This window comes from Trichoderma breve, chromosome 5 (genome assembly GCF_028502605.1).
Source record: "Trichoderma breve strain T069 chromosome 5, whole genome shotgun sequence".
In the NCBI taxonomy this organism is placed as follows: domain Eukaryota; kingdom Fungi; phylum Ascomycota; class Sordariomycetes; order Hypocreales; family Hypocreaceae; genus Trichoderma; species Trichoderma breve.
The window spans coordinates 1,753,004-1,775,923 of NC_079236.1; the positions used below are offsets into that span (position 1 = coordinate 1,753,004).

At 51.1% G+C, this 22,920-nt stretch overlaps 3 protein-coding genes across 3 annotated transcripts; 2 read left to right on the forward strand and 1 right to left on the reverse strand.

Annotated features, from left to right (window-relative positions):
• Window positions 1-2,402: 2,402 nt before the first annotated feature.
• T069G_08213 (TLC domain-containing protein) lies at window positions 2,403-3,831 on the forward strand (the record flags this gene model as incomplete). Its single annotated transcript, XM_056175423.1, has 2 exons — window positions 2,403-2,585; window positions 2,665-3,831. The coding sequence occupies 2 exons, from the start codon at window positions 2,403-2,405 to the stop codon at window positions 3,829-3,831; spliced, it is 1,350 nt and encodes a 449-aa protein (XP_056026372.1).
• Window positions 3,832-6,270: 2,439 nt separating this feature from the next.
• Window positions 6,271-9,484, reverse strand: T069G_08214 (ABC transporter domain-containing protein; the record flags this gene model as incomplete). Its single annotated transcript, XM_056175424.1, has 4 exons — window positions 6,271-6,634; window positions 6,701-8,468; window positions 8,544-8,886; window positions 9,041-9,484. 4 exons carry the CDS (start codon window positions 9,482-9,484, stop codon window positions 6,271-6,273), a joined length of 2,919 nt encoding a protein of 972 aa, XP_056026373.1.
• Window positions 9,485-21,416: 11,932 nt separating this feature from the next.
• On the forward strand, window positions 21,417-21,992 carry T069G_08215 (uncharacterized protein; the record flags this gene model as incomplete). The annotated part of the gene is made up of 2 exons (XM_056175425.1): window positions 21,417-21,544; window positions 21,635-21,992. The coding sequence occupies 2 exons, from the start codon at window positions 21,417-21,419 to the stop codon at window positions 21,990-21,992; spliced, it is 486 nt and encodes a 161-aa protein (XP_056026374.1).
• Between the last annotated feature and the right edge of the window lie 928 nt (window positions 21,993-22,920).

Here is a 22,920-nt window from a genome sequence, read left to right on the forward strand (position 1 = left end):
ATTCACAATTTCTACCGAATTATGAACTCCTTGCTAGGGTTTATCTGATGGCGATGAAACTATGATTACACCATGAATCTCAAAGCTAAGATCATTCAAGGCGACATTATGGAGGGCCGCAGGAGACTCGATTGGAGACCTAGCAGTTCATCATGATGCATGATGCATGTCTCGTTCGTGCCTGCCTTCTTTCTACGAGTACACCACTTAACTCTTCACAGCATTTTAACGTCCCCCCAGGCTGTAGATTAAGACGCCCTCAGATTGCTCCATTACGTCACTTGCCGAAGAGCCAGGGATTCATCGCAATCACAAGCTCCGTACTCCGTATTCCGCCTGAAAAAGCAGCACCGTCAAGAAAGAACCAAGAATTACATACAGTACAGTATAACAACGGAGTACATAAGCGGACCATTCGGGTCATCTCAGGCACGAGCTACTCGCGCCACACGGAGCTTTCGCAACGACCATTCCGCCGTGATTTTAGTTTTTAAGGCGTCTCGGACCCTGAATTCGCTGCAAAGTTCCGACACTTGGGAATAGTATGTATACGCGTAACCGGCTTCCCGTTGAATCCACTGATTTTATGTTGCATAAGATACAAAAAAAGCGATATATCGTACTTTTGCGCGGATAGTCGGTTATTACGTTGTGCGCTAAGAGGAAATAAGAGAATAGGGAACAAAGGGAAAAACAAGGCACGGGTGGGCGGCCAGGGGAGACCCCTGCATCCCGTGGTAGGGAAAAAGCGAGCTAGGCCTGGCAGGGATTTGGCATTTGGGACTAAGAAAGAAAAACAAATGGGGCGGAAGTGGGACGGGATTGTCAGGGGGGAGAGTTGAAAAGACAGTAGAAGAGGATTTGATGGATGTTATTGATCTGAATGTGTTTTATGGTGATGAGAGGATTTGGTTATCTGGTTATCTGGTTGGGGGATCGAGAGTAATATTATAAGTACAGTCAGCGAATAAGTACCTGTGTTACAACCTGCATCTGTTTACACAGAGCGAATGTATTACTAGGTACTAGCCCGTGACGTTTCTTGGCGAATCTACCACTAATAACACCTGGAGCCCGCAGTAATCATACAATGAGCTGATCAGAGAGACACGGGATGGAGTCTTTCATGAGCAGCGGGAAGAACAAAATTATAGAAGCAAGGCTGTTCTCAGCGATGTGATCTCTTCGCTCTGCTGATTACCATGGATTACATCAATAATTCAGGGTCCAGCAGCTGTCAAGAAAATAACTTTCTGCCATCAACGAAGCTTAATGGAACCTTCCGCCATGTCAAGCCTCTCAATGAGATACAAACAAACAAAACAAACAAGGCTCAATCCGATTTGGCATCTGTCAACAGGGTTAGTTGAGCCGGCACTTCAGTTTCATTCCCTGCTGTTGGTTATGCACATGTCTGCCGTTACCTAGGCCTACTACTGTAAGGCTCAGGCACAGATTCCCCCCGATACCCATAGAAAAAAAGGCACCTGCCTCGGCACTCCCCTGAGTACCCTCTACCTAGCTGCATCCTCACCAACGGCGGTGCGCATCGGTAGGTTCTACTTCTCCGTTGGGGTGATCTGATCTGTGTTTGCCTCCGCCCAAAATTTTTCCATAGCTGAGGTGCCCTGCACTTTTACTGTACCTTACTGTTTTTTTCTTTTTACTCCTTTGCACTCTTCTTTGTCCTACCCAATGCCAGCTTTCTCTCCCTTTACTTGAACCCTAATCTAGATCCCGCCTGTTAGCAGACAACAGCGGCGTCATCGAAAGAAAAAGAAGTCTCCGTCAAATCTCACTCGGCGTCTCCACGAACCCCGACTCGACTCGACGCGGCCTCGCCGTCCCGGTCCTGCGTCCTCCCTCTCCTTTTTTTATATCCTTCATCTGCATTTGCCAATTGGACCAACAGCAGCTGTCGCTTTACTCGTATGCCCAAAAAAATAGACCGCTATTTTTGACACTCGACCCCTCTGACGGTTCATTAGACCGAAGCCTCTTATTAGTCCCAATTGTGAGACGAGACAAGCGGATAAGCCCACGCGAGTCTCTCACCCCAAGACCACCAATCAATTGCGCTTGCGCCCCGCGACGACAGGGGTGCACAATAAGAGGCCAGCGATCCTACTTGGAGTAGCAGCGTCTGCTCAGGTTCGACTTTTCGTCCCCTTTTATCCTCCTCCTCCGCCGTGCAGCATCCGAACCCTTTCGTCCCCTCTTTTGCTTGTGACAAGAGGCAACTTGCGGCGTTTCGCGACCAACGAAACAAAGCCGCCCCGAAGCTCAACCGAGTCACACAGCGTTGGGACGAAACATTCTCGAGGCGACGAACCAGCGGTCGAACTCGAACCAAGACATAAGACAGACAACCAACTCCGTTCGTGCTCGACTACTCGTATACAATGGCGGGGGTCGAGCCTTTCCCGCTGCTCAACACTTCGGCAGACCAGCTGCACAGTGCTGACGTCAACGTTGCGAGGCGCAGGCGTAAGAGCAGCGGCCTTGGAGGCGAGATTCGTGCTGGCGACACGGGCGCGCCAGCACTGGCCTCTAGCAGAGTCAGTCTCAATGCCCAGGACTCGGAGGTGAGATGAGATGACTTGAGAATTCCCACTGTACGAGGCTTCCGTTTCATCAGGCTGACTTGACCGCCACAATCAACAGCACGACTCGTCTGAGGGCTCAGAAGATGCCTCTGGCGCTCCCAAGGTTTCCAAGCGCCGTCGCACTCGCGGATTCTTCTCGCAGGCTCGCCAGACCATGGTCAAGCACACCTTTGTCCTGCCCGCCGTCCTGCTGCTCGTCTTCCTGACTGGCTATGCTGTCAACCCGTCGGAATCCAACCCGCTACACCACTTTCTCTTCTTGTCGTACCCGATGCCCCAGGACGATCCCCTCAAGCCCATCCACTATGGTAAGGGCAAGTGGGACATTGCGTTCGTCGCCTTCTACACCATCGTCCTGTCCTTTGCTCGCGAGTTCATCATGCAGGAGGTCTTGCGCCCATTGGCCCGCATGACGGGCCTCAGCAAGGGCAAGCAGGCCCGTCTCATGGAGCAGATGTATACCGCCCTTTACTTTGGCGTCCTTGGACCTGCTGGCATGTACGTCATGAGCCGCACGCCCGTCTGGTACTTCAACACCCGCGGCATGTACGAGGGCTTCCCCCACCGCTCGCACGAGGGCGTCGTCAAGTTCTACTACCTCTTCCAGGCTGCCTACTGGGCCCAGCAAGCCATCGTCCTCCTCCTGGGAATGGAGAAGCCGCGAAAGGACTTCAAGGAGCTTGTGGGTCACCACATCGTCAGCCTGGCCCTCATCGGCCTGAGCTACCGCTTCCATTTCACCTACATTGGCATCGCCGTCTACATCACCCACGACATTAGTGACTTCTTCCTCGCCTCGTCCAAGGCTCTCAACTACATCGACCACCCCATTGTTCCTCCTTACTTCGCCAGCTTTGTCGTCGTTTGGATCTACATGCGCCACTTTATCAACCTCAAGATCATCTGGTCCCTCTTCACCGAGTTCCGCACCGTTGGTCCCTTTGAGCTCAACTGGGAGACTCAGCAGTACAAGTGCTGGATCAGCCAGTATATCACCACAGCCCTGCTTGCCTCCCTTCAGGCGTTGAACTTGTTTTGGCTCTTCTACATCCTGCGCATCGCCTTCAGATTCATCCGCGATAAGGAGGCGACTGATGACCGATCTGAAGACGAAGATGACGATGTCGACGAAAAGCCCGCCTCAACCAAGCCCAATGGCAAGATGGCCGTCCCTTCTCTTGAGGTCCACTACGAGGCCGATGAAGACAAGGAGAACAAGCACTAAAGAGGCTTGACAACACAGTCAAAAAAAAGGGGGGGGGTGCACATTATTTTTGGGTGGGTTGGAAAGCGCTATTAGTCTAATAGACGTACGATTTACGCAAAAAACAAAGCAAGCGGATTTGCGAAAAACAGATGCAATTTATAGGAATAGCGGTGTGAGAAGCAAGTTTTTTGAATCATGCTTCTTTTCTTTTGGTCTTTACGTCTTGGAGACGGACCTACAGCAACAAACAAAGGAGAAGTCTGTCCGGATATGGAGGTCCCGGAGACTAAACGTAAGGGCATGGGAGAAACCGGCGTTCATCTTGTTTTGAACACGACAAGAAAGGGGAAACAAGAAAAAAAAAGAGAGCCTTGGGTTTTAATACTAATTTTAATTTGATGATACTTCTTCCTCCTTTTTTTGGGGAGGAGAGCAAACTTCTTGATGCAAACTTTGGGAGAGGCGAGATGATCGATGAAGTATTTAGGATTTGGACAAAAAATTGCAGAGTTGGAGTTCTATTGCAATACTCTTTTTGGAGAGGAGAGAAGGGGGTTGTGTATGTGTATTCAAAATCAAGCCTTGTTTCCTTTCATTGGTAGTTTTGATCTTCCTTAATGAAAGGTTTGAAATAGGGAAAGGGTATATATACATAGGCATAGGGGGAACCATGAGGAGAGAGAGAGAGTTTCTTCTTTCTTTTGCTTATTCTTGCAAATAACTTGAATGCCTAATATACTATATACCTTGTAACCATTTAATTTTAATACTCAACTACGCATGGGTTCACACTCCTCATCTTATATCCACACAGAATCCGAACATCGTCCACCTAAACATATCAGCGCCATTCATGGACACAAATACATCATCCAGACAATAATCTACAGCAATTAATTCCTCAACTACAAACATCACATTTCACTCACAAGCAAAGACATTTTTTTTTTTTACCAAAATTGTTTTCTGTTCATTTTTCATGCTACCTAAGTTATCAAGGCTCGCCCTATACTTCTTAAGCAAAGTGGGAATATCCGTATCTGGTGCCCGATTTTTTTCATCCAGAGACCGTTCATGGTCTCGGTTTCCCTGAGGAAAGAATCCCAAAAGTGTATGTTACCGACGCAGTTAAAATCAGAATAAAAAGCAAAGACCCAAACGGTGAAAGCCATCACCAATCCCGGATATCCATCCAGTCCATAGGGCGTAATTTCGAAATCGAACAAAAAGAACAATGGGAAAACAAAGCCAGGTCATGCATTCGTTGCCCGTGAACAAGTCAAGGTCCCTTGGGCCTCGTCAATGGGCGTCCATAGTCAGATATCCTTCCAAAACGAAAAATAAAAGAGCAAATCGTGTCATCAACGCGTCCTCCCTCCGTCAACTTCTGCTGTCGACATCATTCGTCTCACTGACTCTCTTCGAAATGAGGAAAAGTCGTGTGAGTGGGTCAAGGCCCCTCAAAGACGATAGGCGTGAAACAGACAGTGCTTTCAGAAAGAAATGAAAAGGAAAGAAATTGTTGCAACCAGTCAAATGATCTCACACATAATCTCAACATTGAAACTTGATACCTCATAGTCAAACAGCAACCGGCGAAAGTCCATGAATTCGGGGTGCCCTCGACAGATGATGAAACAAAAGAGATGCAGAGCCGATGCAAGAAGCAGTGGTAAAACAACACACATTATATGTCTCCGCCCGTGATTGCGGCTATATCTTGTCTCCTGACGAAATTCAGAGGTGTATTATTAAGTCCGATCCATCAGGATAGATTCCAGTACGAAAAAGTTGAAGTAAAGAAAAAAGAACAATGATGGCAGCAGTTAGTTCCGAGTCCTGTTGCTCAAATGGTCGCGAAATGTAAAAGATTTGAAAACAAATAAAAAACAGAGACGTCATCGTCGTATTGAAAGCTCTAATCTCAATCAAGTGTTGAAAATGCTTCGCATGCATAAATTTGACGTGAAACAAGAGTCCGTCTCCGGGCTTCAAAGGATCGAAAGAATCAAATTTGGCCGGCTAAAAGGCAAAGTGTCTTATGCTGCGCGCATAGAAATGTTGAATAAAAGAAAATAATAAACAGTAATCCTATTCCCCAACGCCGGTGCGATGCAGTCATCATGCTAGGTCGAGTATGTGAGGTTTTGTTGACATCAATCGTGTTGTTGTCCAATGCCAAGGAGGGAAAAGTGAACAGACCTGCGTTTTCGAAGCTGAATGGGAAAATCGCAAAGATGATGAAATAAAACAACGAAACAAAGCGAGACCAGCATAGAAATATGCCGGTAGGTTGATATCAGACGCATAGATGGACGAAAACAGAAATGCAATGATTTGCAAGAAACATGCATACCCATAAAAAGGTAGCGTGTCTATGCCTGAGTGGTGTGGTATCTTGAGAACTTTGGCTTGGTCAAAGCGACGACCAGCCTCGTGAAAGAACGAAAGCGAAATCTACTGGCGATCGCGGGGTCGCTCCTCTTCGTGAGTCGACTCGTTGTCCGACGAAGATGCCGAAGGGTGAGCCTCGCCGTTGAGTTGAGGCTGCTCAGTAGCGGAACCGTGACTCTCATATCCGTCGATTTGGGCCGCTGACTTGTTCTTACCACCCATGTTTGCGGCCCTCATAGCACGTTTGGCTTGCAAGGAAGCTTCTCTAGCGACATCCAAGGCGCGTTCGGCTGTGACTTGCTTCTGCCACATGGAGTAGTAAATACCCTTGGCAGCGAGAAGGTCGAGGTGGTTACCCTTTTCAACGATGGTACCGGCATGAAGGACGATGATTTGGTCAGCATGGGTGATGGTGGACAATCGATGCCTAGAAGAAAGGAGAGGCTATGTTAGTTTCTATAGAGCTTTTATATCACAGATGAGAGTCACTTACGCGATAATGAGCAGTGTGCGTCCCTGGCCAATACTAGTGACATTCTTCTGAATCTCCTGTTCTGTGTGCGAGTCGAGGGCAGAGGTGGCTTCATCCAGCATGATAATTCTAGGATCCTTGAGGATGGTACGGGCAATAGCCACTCGCTGCTTCTCACCACCACTGAGTCTGAGACCTCGCTCTCCAACCTGGGTGTTGTAACCATCTGGGAATGACATGATGCGATCATGAATGCTGGCGGCGGCACAGGCAGCATACACTTCCTTATCAGTGGCTTGCGGGTTAGCATACTTGAGGTTGTACATTAGGGTCTCGTTGAAGAGGGTGGTGTCCTGGGGCACAACTCCGATATGGCGGCGAACCGAGTTGATTGTGAGATCCTTGACATTCTTGCCGTCGAATTCGATGCTGCCCTCGTCACAGTCGTAGTAACGGAACATGTGTCGGAACAGGGTGGATTTGCCACCACCAGACTCGCCAACAAAGGCCGTTGTGGTTCCCGGAGCGCACTCGAAGCTGATGTCACGCAGGGCAGGTCTTCGAGCGTCGTAGGAAAAGCTCACATTCTTCCATCGGACATGCCCAGTGAAGTTTTCGAGGGGCACGGCATTGGGCGAGTCAACGACGGTAGGTTGGATCTTGAAGAGCTCCAGAAGACGCTCGCCAGAGATCATGGCCTGCTGGACTGTTCGATAAAAGGAGCCGAAGAAGTTGAGAGGACCCTGAAGCTGGGTCATGTAAGATACGACGACGAACCAGTCTCCCGTAGATCGCATGCCAACCAGGACTTGCCAACCGCAGAGCAGGGCAGCCACTATTCTACCTAAGTTGAAGACGAGAGTCTGGCAGATGTTCATGAGGACCATGCCAGTCTGAACCTGAGCCTCGGCCTTTTGGAAGACCTCGACCTTGGCCCGATATCGGTTGGACTCGTACTCCTCTGCGTTGAAGTATTTGACCGTCTCATAACTAGAGATAGAGTCGTTCTTCACCGCTTCCTCTTCGCGATCTGCGTTTGTCATCTCTCGTCGCTGGTCTGCTCTCGTGGCGGCCATCTTGATTGTCATGTAGAGATACCAACAGGTGTCCACCAAGTTGAGCTGGGCGTACAGGGGACCAAAGTTGAAGTAGAAGACGGAGATTGAGAGGAACAAGTCGAAAAGCATGGGTATCACCTGGAACGTCACCTGTTCGAGGAAGGCATTGATGGCAGAGCCCTTGTTGAGTGCAGAGAGAACCTCGCCAGTGCGCTTCGACAAGTGGAAGTCGAGGCTGAGAGAGTGGACATGGTTAAAGGCCGCGGCTGTCAGTCCTCGATACGAGTATTGCGAAACAGGAATCCAAAGCAAGGATCGTAGGGAGCCAAGAAGACCAGACTGTCCCTGTAGCACCCAGAGAATGCCCAGAATAACAAAGTCTCTGAGGGGGAAGTTGTCGCGGGTGATGGGCTCGCCACTTCGGATGACCTTTTCCAGTTGGTTGACGACTTTGCCGATCTGCCAGGGAACATAGACGTTGACCAATCGTTGAACAATGACTAGAGCAAAGCACAGCAGTACTTGAAGCTGCAGCTTGACGGAGTCTTTGGGCCAAAGATACGGGAAAAACAGAGAGTAGCCTCTAACGTACTCTAACCATGTCTTGTGGGGGATCTTCTTCTGTCGGTAGAAGGCGGCTTGGTCATCCTTGCGTGCGTAAGACGATGCGGAGGGCTTGGCAGCGTTGGAGATGGTTCTACCACGAGACCGTCGGCCATTAGCCTCAGAGCCTGCGTTTGATCGAGCGTCAATGGAGGAGCGAGGCTGCCCATTAAGCAACAAAGGCGTGGTTTCAGTAATGGCACGTCCTTCCTCGGCCCTATCCTCGACGCGACGGTTCTTGAGAATCCAAGCAACGCAGAAGAGAGAGATTGAACCAATGATGTGGAGCAGACGGACGAAATAGAGAACGAGGTCAATCTTGGTCCACGAATCAATGCAGTTCTGGTCCTTGGCGGGGTCTTCTTGCTGGACAGTACGCATAAAGTGGCAGTCTGCGGCAACAATGGCAGTGGAAATGAAGAGGATGAGTTCACCAATGAGGCCAAGAACCCAGATGGCCAGATGAACAACATTAGGACCCTTGCGCCAATCAAACAGCGAGAAGAGGATATAAAGGTAGAAGAAGGTAGAACCCAGGACATGAACCTATGAGAGAAGCTGGTTAGTGGATTACAGGGAAGGGAGGGGTTGAGCGCGAGGCCATTGGACAAATTTCCAACAAGCAGATGCTAGTCGAAGCTCGACCCAAGTGCCTGGGACCGATAGATGGAAAGAGAGAGCATGGGGGGTGTTATCATACCACAGACCACTCGCCAGCCCATGGAAGTCCATCCTTTGACCATTTATAAGGGTTCTCATGATAGAAGGCATGGACAAACATGGAAACCCCGGTGGCCACATAGCTCAGGAAGACAACAGCAGCGAGATAGCGAAAGACGTTCTTAGCGATGCGGCCAAAACGAGGACCGATCTTACGTTCGCCGTCGTTGCGTCGCTTGCGCTTGGTGATGGGAAGGGGCTTGCCTCCAGGGCCCTTCACCTTAGGCTGAACAAGGTCCTCTTCTTTCTTAGAGTTGAAGACAGAGTACCAGGCCGCAAGGGAAATGAAGGCAACGAGAAGAACCAGAGAGTAGACATATTGGGTATCGCGAAGGAGGATATCGGCCAAGGTGAGGTCCTTGGCACCGCCGGGGGCGGCAAAGGCGCCACGAACGTCGTCGGGCGGCGCGTCGTCAGCCAACATTTTGGCAAGCTGCGAGAAGAAAAAAAAACAACTGGTTAGCAGAGGTTCGTGGCGTGACGGGCGATGGAGAAAAGCTTTGGGGGGTGCAGAGAATGGGGAATGGGGGAGAACTACTAGGCCTCTCAAGAGTAGGAGATGGAGGCAAGGCGAGGCGATGGATGCGTGATGCTGAGGCGGCGCGAGTTGCGAGAGGGTGTGTAGAGCTTTTGCTTGGGATCTTGGGATCGCGGTGATGGAGTTTGGATAGTGCAAGGCAGAGGTGAGGTGATGTGATGCCGAGAGAAGAAGTGGGAATGGCAAGGTCAAGTGTTGCGGCTGTCACGGGGGGGCAAAGGAAAGAAGAAGGATACGAGGGAGCAGGCTTACAATGAATGCTGGGGCCAGTCACCTGAGATGAAGCATTGCCGGGCAGCTGGCAATTGGCAGCTGGCGATGAGGGGGAAGTGAAGTGAGCAGCAAAGGAGAAAAAAAAAAGAAGGGATATGGATGTCGAGAGACGCTCAGCTGCCAAAGCGAGCGAGCGATGAAGAGGGCAAAACCTGAAGTGGTGATGGCAATGCGAGAGAAGGAGGAAGTACATACACACGCAGAGCAGAGCAGACGTCAAAAACGACGGTTTTGGGCCCTTACTGGCCGATGCACAAGTGGATGCAATCCATTGATTCATGTCCATAGGCCCATTTGATCGCTTTTTGGGGGGTGCGGTGGAGCAGCACGTCTCCGTCTGCTCGGTGGTGGCCGGTACGCTACGGCACTGCACTGCGCTGTGCTGCACGCTGCAGGCCGTTCTGCTTCTACCTAGGTACCCAGCTGCCAGCGACCAGGGGGGGGTAAGTGCTCTGAGGGGTGTGCCACGACCGCTGTAGCGCTGTAGCGTCTGCTGCAGAGGCCCGCATGCAGTTGGGCCTAGCGCTGTGCGTCTCCGGCACAGGGTGGTCTGGTGGGCTAGCCGCCGCACCGCACACCAGCTGACTTGAGGGTGTGGTCAGAAGGCCCAGCAAATGCAGTGGCGAAAACAAGCCACCCGCAACACAGCAGGGCATGGCCACAGCACACAACAGGGATTGAGGGGCAATGGATCAATACTATCCATATCGAATTGATGAATTGACGCTTGCTACTCTACTATACGGCCTCTCACAGCTATGGTATTGATGGACCTCTTCTCCGCAGGGCCTCTCCGCACTTCCATAGTGTTTTAGAATAGTCGGTTGCGGCCAGCTTGGCGCTATCTCGACCTATCGCCCAAGGCACGGCACTAAGGCATCGCAACACCAAGCTACCAGCTGCTTATCGAAAGTTACGGCCCCTCGACGGTGCTAATTGATATTAATAGCTGGAGCCCTGCGCATGTAGCCTTGGCTCCCCCGTCCAAGCTAAGCAATGGGACAGTTTGACGTGCTCTCGTCAGACTCAGCAACGCGTCCGTCCCTCAAGCTGCCACATAAGACAATGGAAGACACAAAGATGCAAACCCTCCCGAGTCCCGCGGCAGTGCGAGGAGGGTGACGGCTCTGCTGGCAAACGGGACGGCAGCTTGATTCACGAATTGATTAACTGACGAGTCTAGTTCGTTCGATTTTCCATCAGCCAGAGGCAACCAGAGGCAGCCCTGCCCGACCAACGCCAACCGTGCTGGCCACCCCTGGAAGAAGAGCTGCCATGGCCCGCCAACCGCCTTGTTTGCTTCGTTCCTTTGGCTCGTTTCTCCGCCCCGAAACCCAAGGAATCGGAGCCGGGGTTATTGCTAGATGGTGTGAGGTGAGGGGAAGCTCGGAGCTGCCTGCATCTAGAGCTGTGGGCATGGGGCTGGAGCTGCCTTTTGCTCAAGCTCGTCAGCCTGTGGCATATGCACCTCACTCCCCAACTGCTGCTACGTACTCGTACTTACGCCAGAATATTAAAGTTATTTGGGGTATGCTGCTCATGCTCATGCTCATGCTCATACAGACAAGGTACTCTAGGTACCCAAGCTAAAAAGACGTAGGGCGAAGTGGATGTGTTTTGTCCTTGTCTCGTTCGAGATCCCGTTGTGGGCGGCCAACAAACATCAAGGACCACTCGGAGCTGCAGCTCGCTTGCCGTCAGTCAAACGGGATAGGCTTCAAGTGATGCCAGCGCAAAGTTGCAGCATTTGCTATCCATGTGGTGTTACCCTCTCGCTTCGTCCACGTAGGAGGCAATCTGCTCCAGATGCCCATCAGACAAGTCGGCCGGCCGCCGTTGGGCAACATTTGGGTTTGGGTTTGAAGCGGTGACGAGGAGCTTTGGGAAAAGACACAAGAAACAGGGAAAAGTCCGCGCGGCCGCTTTGCCTATCTACCTGTACTCGCTCGTACATATGCGTATGTGCCTTGAGCTTCTGCCGCCAGCCGAGCCGGTTTAATTGCTTTAATTGCGCATTCCTGCAGCCGCCGTTGCGGCGATTATCACTGCATGCTGTGACAATTAAGCGATGCCCTTGATTAGACATGGATGCCGCGCCAATTGGGCAAGCTGCTGTAAAGGCAAGGCACTTGTATCCTGGACACACACATCTAGCCGACGAGTGACGATTCTGCCTTTAATCAGGCGCTGCTACTGTACGCCTCCCAAATGGCCGACATGGCATTGCCAACAACAACCCAAGAATAACTGGGAATAACTGGGGAAATCGGCAATATCAAAAACGGGCACGAGTGCTACTTCCAACGGCCGCATGCGCTGCATTCGTGGCATCTCTCTGCACTGTTCATCTTGCGCTCCGGCAAGCTGTGATCTGTACCGTAGCCTCTTGTAACAAGTCATGGTTAGGCAAGGCGACGCTCAGATGGGCCGTGTTTCAAGCGAATGCAGCACGCCCCCAGGCGCTTTGAATCGGGATCTAATCGGAACAAGCCCCGCGATCCGCATGCTTGTCATACGAGCCTCAGCAAGGGAGCGTGAAACGTGACGGCGGCGGCGGCGGTTGGCAACGGATCGCAGGTTTCGATGCCCGTGCGAGTAGTGCCAAGCATCTAGACGATGATGCCGCTGGTTGCACGTTATGAGCCATTCTCGTACGTCCCTATAACAAGTTGTAAGGCTCCGTACTCGTACGAGCAACGCCCGAGGCGCTGCATACCTGCCTGTATTCGTATATACTCGTACATGTAGTTAGATTAAGAGGATCAAAGAGGGTGTGGCGGCGGCAGCTGTCGTGGTGGTTTGCAAAGAGGTGGTGACAGCTTAGAGGCGCTCTGTTTGGCCGCCTTCAGTGCGCCTCGTTCCCTCAAATTCGGAGCTGCGGTCAGAGCTGTGTGTGTGTGACGCCGGTTTCCAGCTTTTTACGAGGCACCAGTAAGGTAAGCTGCCTCCCGGAACCGCTAGGCAAATCAAATCGCAGAGTATTGCTAGTGCGTGCCTCATCAGTCAATTGTTACTCATCGATGTGAGCAGTAAGATATTACTGTCTGTATTCTCGATTGCCCAGCATCCAGCATCTGGCGGCCATTGGCCAGGACATGAATCCTTTGTACGTGTCGGCCTTGCGCCCGCCGCATGTCTACCTCGCATGTATGTAGCTCCTCATACCTGTCCCAGTACGAGTTACATGCGGTTTTCCAATGCAGCACACACTTACATGGACTTACATGTGAATTGCGCCGCCCACCATGCGCGGCAGGCCTAGCTGCTGCTCGTCGATAGTATGTGCAGATGCATAGAGTCGTCGAGACCTCGGGACAGTTCATGTACCGGCCTGCAAAATCCATGCCATTGAATGCGAGTGTGCCGCGTGCGTGTGCATCTTGTACGCCTCGCTGCCTTAATGGACCCTTTATTGCCCAGTCTCCGGCCGAGAACACCGAGCCCAACACTGTCGGGAAGTTGGAGGGGAACACGATATTGCCTCTTGTTGGAATGACTTCCTCTCGCAAGGGAAAAGCGAGGCGGGTATTTCAGTCCCAGCCGATTGGACAGACCCTGTTCCCAGGCCGCTGTCGATGCAGTGCTCTAGCCTTCGAGCTCGGCATTGGCAGAAAGAAATGGACCCATGCTTGTGCATCGAGCTGTTGGTTCGATGGTACTTCGTAATCGGTAGTGTACAGGTGTACAGGAAGAAAAAATATGTCAACACCACGCAAAGATGCTTGATCTCAACATCTGCCGTAAGAGGGGGTGCAGAGAAGAGCAATCCACCTTTATGGCCGAGGGTACTCCGCCAAAGAAGCATACACAACCTCCCTACAACTTTCCTTCTCTTTCCGCCTGTCCGTATCTCTCGAATTCCAGCTGTACCATTGCTCGAACGGGTACTTGGACACCCAAGAGTCTGCATCTGCACGTGTGGGGTATCCAACAAGGGGTGGCAAGGGTGCAGGAGACGCTCTGCGGCCTGACATTCAAGATCCAGTAGCACCGCGCCGCTCGTAGTATATGTGTACCGCCCAGCCGGAGGTGTGTGCTGGGACGTGCCGTCTTTGCTCCCACCCACAGGCGGCCATAGCTTGCAGACGCCGTAATACTCGTACTTGGACGGCCAGTAGCACTGCTGAGCACTGCTCCATACGGGTACGATTCCTCCATTCTTGATTGTGAGCGGTCCACGTACGAGCTCGAATGGGCTCCGGCCAAGACTCGAACAGGCTACTGGGCCCTACAGTAGTCGGCTCCTCCTACCTACTGCAGGTCCCCAGCTTCCGGGTCGCACGATTGAGAGAAGAGAGAACAGGCTAATGGCCTTCCTGTGACTAGCCCGAAGAAGCCATGATACTTGTTTGGCTTAGTGTTTGTTATTAAAGTCAATCGGGGCATGCTTGTTGCTCGAGGACTTGTTGGAGATTGTTTGTGCCAACAGGCACGGAAGGGTAATGGTAGGGCTGCTGTGGAGCTTGGTTCATATCCGGGCCTCTGCTTTCTCCTTTGTCTCCGTCCGCCTGGAAAACAACAAAGAAGTGAGCTGTCGCTTTTGCCGACCAACGAATCATGCTAGCAGCCATGTTAGCACTGCTTGCTGCTCGGTGACGGTATGCGCGTACCCATTCAATTCCTCCCCGGGCGGGGACCGCGCCTGTTGGCCAAGGGTTGAAGGGTGAGCTGGCTCCAGCTCGAGCATCTAGAAGCATTCGTGACGAGAACAAGACGTCAGTCGGAAATGCGCGAGCTCCAGCCTGCGCTCAAAATGTAACAACCTAACTTATTCACCGCCTGCTACCTGCATTGCTGTGGTGGTGCCCCGTAATGCATACCAATGCAAGACCGTATGCAATTCGCGGTGTGGCAGTCCAAAGCGCGGGCAACAGCCGCCGTCTTATTGCTCAGCGTCGATAGAGAGGAGTCCAGAGTCCAAACTCACGCAGGAGAGCCCAACACGTACACGTACTCGTAAAACCAGTGACTGGTCCATGCTGCGCTCTGAAGACCAGTCGACTGAGCTGCCACTCGAACATGGGAGCCACGAGCACTCGTACGTCACTGACAGGCAGCTCGATGTTGAGAGAGAAGAGAGACCCCAGGGCGTCACACTGGTTGCATCGCCGAACTACCGCGGCAATCTGACATCGGTCCGTCAGTAGCTGGACGAGGATGTTCTCAACCATTTCCCTCCATAAGAGATAGTAGTCAAGGTATTTGATTGGGCTCAAGGCCTCTTAGAATAGCATCGTTCTCTCGTGTAAGAAGGGAGCATATGGCACTTGTCCAATAAGAGCCAACCCGGCGCTAAAACCTTACTGGCCTTTCCAAGAGCTTCTTCTAGCGGCATGAAAGCTCCAACAACTGTAGACAAGACAAACACACTTACGGAGTAGCCTCGATGAAGATCGTCATCGCTCGGCAATACTACCTGGAGCAGCAGTGTAGCCATCGTTGCCCAAAAGGGGGAGGAGAACGGGCTCGGCAGCTGGCACAAACCTAGCGAGAAAGGGAGAGGGAAATGGAAGATAATTGGGATGCAATAGCGGTCGGCGAACGGCGCGGGTCTCGGAGGCCTTGCCAACTCATAGATGGATGCACTCCGGCCGGTGTTAATCGACCTGGCCATTCGGCACTCCCGGTTTCTCCCACAACACAGACAAAAAAGCTCACAGGGATGCGGGATTCCATGTTTCCACAAAGTGCTCGAGAATAGGCGATGCCGAAAACGTCCATGGCCTGGAGCTGTGTAACGCGAGCGACGCCCTTCTGATACAAGTCGGACGGAGTAGTACATATATGGGCGTCGAGATGAATCCTGGCCATATGCAAGGCCATGGTTGAGAGAAAAATTTTCTCTCCCAACGCGCAAGGTATAGAAACTAACAGCCTCCAGGTTCCCTAAACTTGCCGTCTACCTACCTCGAGGAGCGCACCTGCAGCTTACCTACTGTACTCTTGAGGACTTGAGCCTCTCGTCGGCCTCGCCATAGACCTGAATGCAACTCTCATCATTTCTCTCCGTTGATGGTTTATTTCAAATAAAGAACTTGCTGCTGCAAAACGTGCTTGAAATGCTCCCTGCCTACATCCATACCTAGTACTTGACAGATTCATTCACCGGCCCAGCCCTCGGCACGGTTGACAGCCGTCAGCCATACGAGTACGAAGACGCATCCAATGTCACCTTGTTATTCGTTGACCGGACGGCTACACTTGAATGAGCATTAACTACGCCGGTGCCCGCATTGCGCTCCGAGTACCTGTCACGTACTCCATACCGATCTCCTCTTACCAGGCAAGGGCCGAGGATGGATACGCCTGCCACCTTTATAATCGCACCAAGGACGGAATACTACCGGCAAGTATGGGGAAGGGAGGGTGCATGTTTCTCTTGCCAAAATTAGCGCGCAAGGGCTGCGGTACGGGGGTTCCTTCCTGGTAGCATCCGTCCTCAGAAGCGACCTTGAGGTATCCGCAACCACGAGGGCTTCCTGCCGGTCTCGTCAAGGGACTTGGCGCTCTGTGCCGGTTCTGCTACTCTGACATGTACCTCTGGCTGTACTGTACGAGTACTCTGGACTACCTTAACTTCCTGGGCAAAAGATTCCCGGAGCTCTAACTCGGATGCAGCCTCAGGCTAAACTAAACTTCATTACCTCGACACCTCATCCATCCTTTGGGCTCTTCACAAGCTCTTCCACAAGCTCCCGCGTTCGTCCCACCGCCGTATCCCATGAGCTGTCGGGTCCAGACTTGCTTGGTTCGTGCTAATGGCCAATAGACACCTACGCAATTCGTCCAGCGCAGAGGCTGCTTTCCGCTCATCATGGAATCCTTGCTTGCTCTGGGAAAAGAGAAGCTCGGCCGCCGCATAAGTGAGGGTGGGGAAAAGGCCATCTGGACAGCTTCATGTCCAATTGCCCGGTGGACTGCAGCCCCCTCAGCCATTTTCCTGTCTCACCTGTCGATTGCCATTCCATTGACCGGGTTGCGACATGTTTCACTCGCTGTCCCAGCTGCATGAAAAAGCATCCAATTCCATCCCCTGCAAACAACCCCGGTCAGCCGGTCAACTAACCTTGCAGGAGCCAGGGCCGCCTCTCCCCTCCCTGCCTCCATACGCTGAGCATCAAATGCCACCTGTTGTCGTCACCGCTGTTCAACGAAAACTTTGGGGACTGTCCAGCTCGCCAGGCACAAGCACATAGCATGGGCTGAGTTGCATATCATGCTATGGCCCTGTGTCATCATCGGGTTCCAGCTACTGCTCCGGAGCAGTGGAGCAAGTAATTGGCAAAATGATTATATTCACGACAATGCTATACTACTATCAGGATCGTGTTCAGTGAGCTTCAGCCACAACATCAACGTAGCCGGCGTTGTGTGTCTGGGTTTCGGCCTGGGAAAAGCAGTGTTTCGCTGAACCTTGATACCGACAGTCACGCCATGACCTGTGAGGGACAGCGACCGAAGCAGAGAAACCCGGCTGGTGAGATGTCCTAGTGCCTGTCTTGACATGCGTCGGGCATAGCTGCAGCCGGTCAGCCCGGTTTTTCAAAGGCCTCGTCTTTGCTAAACGGCTCAGAGAGCGACCGCCTCTCCCTCAGCAATCTCGCAGAAGCTACTAAGCACAGCTGCACATCTCAAGATGATCATTCTAGACAGGCCTGTCTCTTACACACATTGCATCTACTCCATCGCTTCGTCATTGCTCATGGTGTGTATAAGCAACCAGCTGGTCTACATCAAATCATCTCGGCCATACACGATTATGCACTCTCTCCGTCTCTCAGAATCTTATTAACCAGCTCCCTTTCCTCCGAAAATACACACACAACAATGACAAGCCCACTATTGTTTGTACAACAAATCCCACTACTGAGTAGCTGCCTGCTCATGTTGCATATTGTGGGTCATGGGATTTAACCTTGCCAGGCATTTGAGCCTTGGAACCCGATCATGTTGGAAGTTGCAAAAGCGTACTGCGTGCCCCAGTCTCAATTGCTTTTTTTATCTTTGTTCAAGCCACAGAGACGGGGGCTTTCTTCTTCTCTCGGCTTCTACACTCGGATACATGGCATTATTACCCAAATGACAGTTCACAAATGCAGTCCAGCTCGCAAGCCACCATGTCTTCCAATTACGGGTGAGAGTCAGCGGGATCAGCCATCAAGGACAGAGCACGTCATACATCCCAAAACCACCTGCTACACCGAGTTATTCTCTCGACGGGATCTCTTTTCCTGCCTTTAAGTAGTTAATTGTCTTGGCATTGCTCCCCCGCAGCTTGGTGTGTAGTACCAGGCCTTCGGATCATCGCCCCCTGGTCTTCCGATATGGTCAAGCTTTTTGTGATACAACGGCTGAACTCTCTCAAACCTAAGACGAAGATTATATCGATTTATACCGTCGTTGAATTTGCAAAATCACATGGCTCAGTCGTTGATTTGGATAGCGGCATGGTTATACTTCCCGCGTCCATCATGTGGTTAGGCGTGTTGGCACGAAATTTCATCGAGGCCCATTTGTGGAACATATTTCCCTTTTTCGATCACACACACATCTCCTCACCAAAGTTCAGGATGCTAGCAGTTGGGCACTCACCAACGTCGAATGCTATTTTTTTGCTCCCTCTTTTGCATCCAAAGTTATCTCGGGCTCCCTGAGCATTCCCGTTCATACACTGACACCTCTCCACCCACAATTCGAAATGGTGTGGGAAAGCACAGTTCTCGCCCACACACGACATGATACCGGTATCAAACCAAGTCACGCGTATACGGTATATTTTTCAGCGGCTTTGGGGCGTACAAGTACATTAGCTCTGATTTGTCCATTTGCAACCCTCGCGATGGGAAGCAACTCTGATTGGCCGCTTTTGACGAATCAATGAGGCTGTTCTCCTCCCTTCTCCCAAGGGAACAAGAGGGCTTTGCTTTTTGCAGGTCTAGAACGGGTATAGACATCGCGGCATTGATTCCCCGAGCTCAGTCGAGTCCTGCAGAGAGATAACTTTTCTGCTGCAGCTAAGCTCGCCGGCGCGACGCAAGGCGCAACCCGGATTGTGACAAGCTGAGACAGTGAAAAACGGCCGTCTGTACTCCGTACGCCATACTCCGTAGGGGGGCATATTGGTATGTTTCCCTCCTAGGTAAGTAGCTATACAAATATGTCTCACTTTCTCTCCGGTCTGGCGGCACGGGTGCAAGGGAAAGACCGTTATTCATGTTCGTGCAACATTCTCCGCTCTCTGAATCGAATCGGTACTACTACTGGATAGGAAAACCCGCCATTGGCCAGCGATACGCAAACCTGGCCTTTCGAACCAACCTCCGGCCATGGCGGGCCGGTGCTTGTGCTTGCCTGCTATTGGGATTGGTAGTCTGACAAGGTACACAGCGAAAGGGCCAACCCCAACCCAGACTCTTACCGCCTCGCAACGAGCTAGAGGTGGCTGGTGTCTTTGCTACTAATTGCTTGCTACCACTACACTCAGAATAAGCTAATAATGAACAAGCAGTAAAATGACTTGAGAACCTCCACAAGATAATGGTGCTCCTGCGAAGGACTAGTACATGCCGAATCAAGATAGATACCGATCTCGTCTTGATTATCAAGCATCACAGCAAATGCCATAAGACAACGTCAGTGTCAGCATCTAGCTCCATTGCTCTTCCATAATAGAGTCATATAAGCCTTGAAGTTTATAGAAGATGTTATCAAGGGTTTTAGCCCATGTAATCTTGTTGATAACCGACTACAGCCGACGGTGAAGGCCAATTTAGACATGGTGGCAGATACTAGAGAACTGTAGGCCCATCCTCCGACGAAGCAGCCTTTTCCATTCAAGGTATCTCTGGTCGTTGCGAGAGAGTCATCTTCGTAATGCTGTAGCGTGTCCTTCTTCAACTGGCACTTCGGACTGGCTAGCGGTGATGCTTCTGAAGCTGCCCATAGGGAGTTTATCTTTAACCTCTTTTCTTTTAAGACTAGTATATGAGTTGTGACAGGTGGCTCAATGAATCATTATGTCCAGTCTTTGCATAAAACGCCTAGAAACAAAGTATATGTTGCCTTTGAGGTACACTAGCAGCAAGGGTCGTTGAGCAAGACGGATGGAATTTTTGATAATCAGTTGCAGACGAAATCTGTGCCAAAGACCCCAAGATATAAAGCTCCGGGAGGACACAGTGAAGAGAAATAACACGGTCCTTGTTAAATATGAACATGGCAAGAGTGATTTGTCCTTTTTCCCATTGTTTTGAGCTGAGCTGAAAGCAACTCAATCTAGGCTTGTCATAAGCCCCATTAGACGACTTTAGATGCCCTTACAAGCATATCAGGGCATTTTCAAAGTCATGAATGACTCAATGCGCATGAAAGAGATATCATGAAAGTAGGGAAATTACCAGAGGAGAGGTACTAGTAGTATATATCTCCAAATCATTCAAGGCCCGAATAGATATGCCATCAATCCCGGTAGAACAAGAGCCATGTCACTAGCACCCTCACCGAGATATCACGGCACAATGAACTAAAGTACCTACCTCATGTTTAATTCGACGGTCACTTGACCATGACTAGAGATCCGTTCAAGACACAAGCAACGTCAGATATTAAATCCAGACCCTTGCGAGATCTTTTCCTCTCACGTGTCCAAGAGAAATATCCAAAGCCCACCCCATTTCAAAGAATCTACATACTGATTCGACTCCCCCCCGCCTCCAGCCAACCAGCTCCATCGACCCCATCGACCCGACTCCACCTCAGCCTTGCGGCTTAACGGCTTATCTAACCCTCCCCGCCACACGCCCAGCCACACGATGCCTCTCCAGTACTAAGCAAAGAGAGCCTATCACGGACCAGACGCCTTTGGGCACGCAACCAAAAGCTCCCTCCCGCCGGCCGCATCTCCATCCCGTCAGCTTTGCACAGACGCAAACGCACATTGGCAGCCTCAGCCTCGTTTCCGACTTTTGCTTTCCCAAGGCTCGATTTGCACCCCCCGCTTACAATCCCCCTTCGCCCATTGGCCAATTTCTTTCCTTCTTTCGCTTTTCTGTTTAGCCTAAGACAGTTTGTATGCTGCCGTCTTGCTCCGTCTGGCGCGCTGGAGTGGTGTTGGGACTGTGAAGTGGAAAGCTGCGTCTGTTTCGCCATCGCCCTGGTGAACGAGGTAAGCCATTGTGGTGTCATCTTTGCCTATTACTTGTTTCCTTCTTCCATTTTCTTCTTATTCATGCTACTGTTTTTATTGGCTCATGGATTGGTTTGCTAATGTCTATTTTAATAATCACAGTTGCCCAAAGCGAGAAGAGAGAACAACCCCCATTTCTTCTCCAAGTTTCAACACCATCCACCGGCAGCCTCCCGTATCTTGCCTCCATCTACAACGCCAAACAAAAGTCATCCACCTCGAGGGCAACTATACTCCTTCGAAAGGCTCTACAGCCTCACCTCTTCCGAATAATACTTTCTCTCATCACTTTTTGCTCTACATTGCGCCATCTTAACTTCTTCCTCCTCGACTGAACCGCCACACACCATTTCAGCCATCATGTCCCAGCGACCATCTACACCCGTCAAGGTGCCGCCCTCGGCAGCAAATTACACCCCCGCAACGCTAGACCCAGACTTGCGATCGCAAATCAACACAATCCTGCTAAAAGACGGCCACGTTACCAAGTCAGTGCCGTCACTACCACCCTTCTTCTCTTCTTCCTCCTCCTCCTCCTCCTCCTCCTCATCCCCTCGCTAACATGCCCAACCGTGTAGAATCCAAGAAGCCCTCCTCCACGCCCTCAACTCCAACTCCTCCAACTGGCCCACCGCCATCCAGAACCACGCCCTGACCCTCCTCCGCTCCGGCGAAGTCACCACTTTCCCCGCCCTCCTCCGCCGCGTCCTCGACGACGTCCGCGAGGGCCAGCCATCCACATCATCATCATCCACATCAAGCGCAAACGGCAAGTCATCTGCGACAACAAACGGCAACGGCGACACCAAGAAGACAAACGGCGCCTCCGAAAAGCTGCCTCTCGCCATCCCCACCTCCGTAATAGAAGAGGCCCTCCGCATCACGAGGGAAAGCCTCGACGCCGTCGTCGAGATCGAGGAGAAGGGCAGCGGCTAGCAGCCTTCTTTACCCCTTTCTCCTCCTTCTTGCATTTTCCCTCCCCCTCTTCCCCCTCCTCCTCCTCAACCTCCATCCTCGACAAAGAAGCGTGTCTCAACACCATCGACCGCAAAGACACCTCGCCAAGGCATATTTAAAACAGGGCGCGCACGTTCGGAATAGTTTTTTTGTTCACTTCTTTTTTTTTTCCTTTAACCAAGGCTTTTTTGCTTTTATTTCCTGCTTGATTATACTGTGATATAGATAAAGGGGATGGGAGATGGGTTTGGGGGGAACATAGTTGCTTTTCTTTCTTCCTTCGTCCTCTTCCTTTTTTTCCGCACAAGTTGGAGGAGCATGGTACGTTATATACGAAATGAGCTATCAAGGCGCGTATGAGGAAATATGATACCGGCCATGCAACTATATAAGTTTGTTCAGAGCCATACTAGCTTTTACGAAATAATCCAGCCTCCCTGGTAAAACAATCCAGATGCTTCACACTCACATGAGTTCATTTCTTAACACCTGAGAAGCTCCCATCTCTAGCGGGATGCTACTTACATACATACAAATAGTTAGCAAACCTCGTCGATTTTCACAAAAGATTCAAACACCAAGGCACTGCGTCTCTTATTGTTTACCAAATCAATTGCATTCGTCTATCAAGCTAACGTAACCCTAATCTTGTGGTCCTAGATCCCAGTAGTCACCCATCCTCAACTGAATTTCGTGTCCTGGGAATGTCTTGATGGCTGAGTCTGTAACGCCACACCCTGAGCAAACCTCCCCTCGCTCTTCTGCAACTCTAATCATTCTACCGCCCTCTTGGGTCGAAATAGTGTGCCACCCGATGCCGTGAATTAGACTCCTACCCGACCAACTTCGGGCTGATGGATGCAGATGTAGGAGGAAGCTCTTTTTTTATATTTCTTTTTTCCTTTCA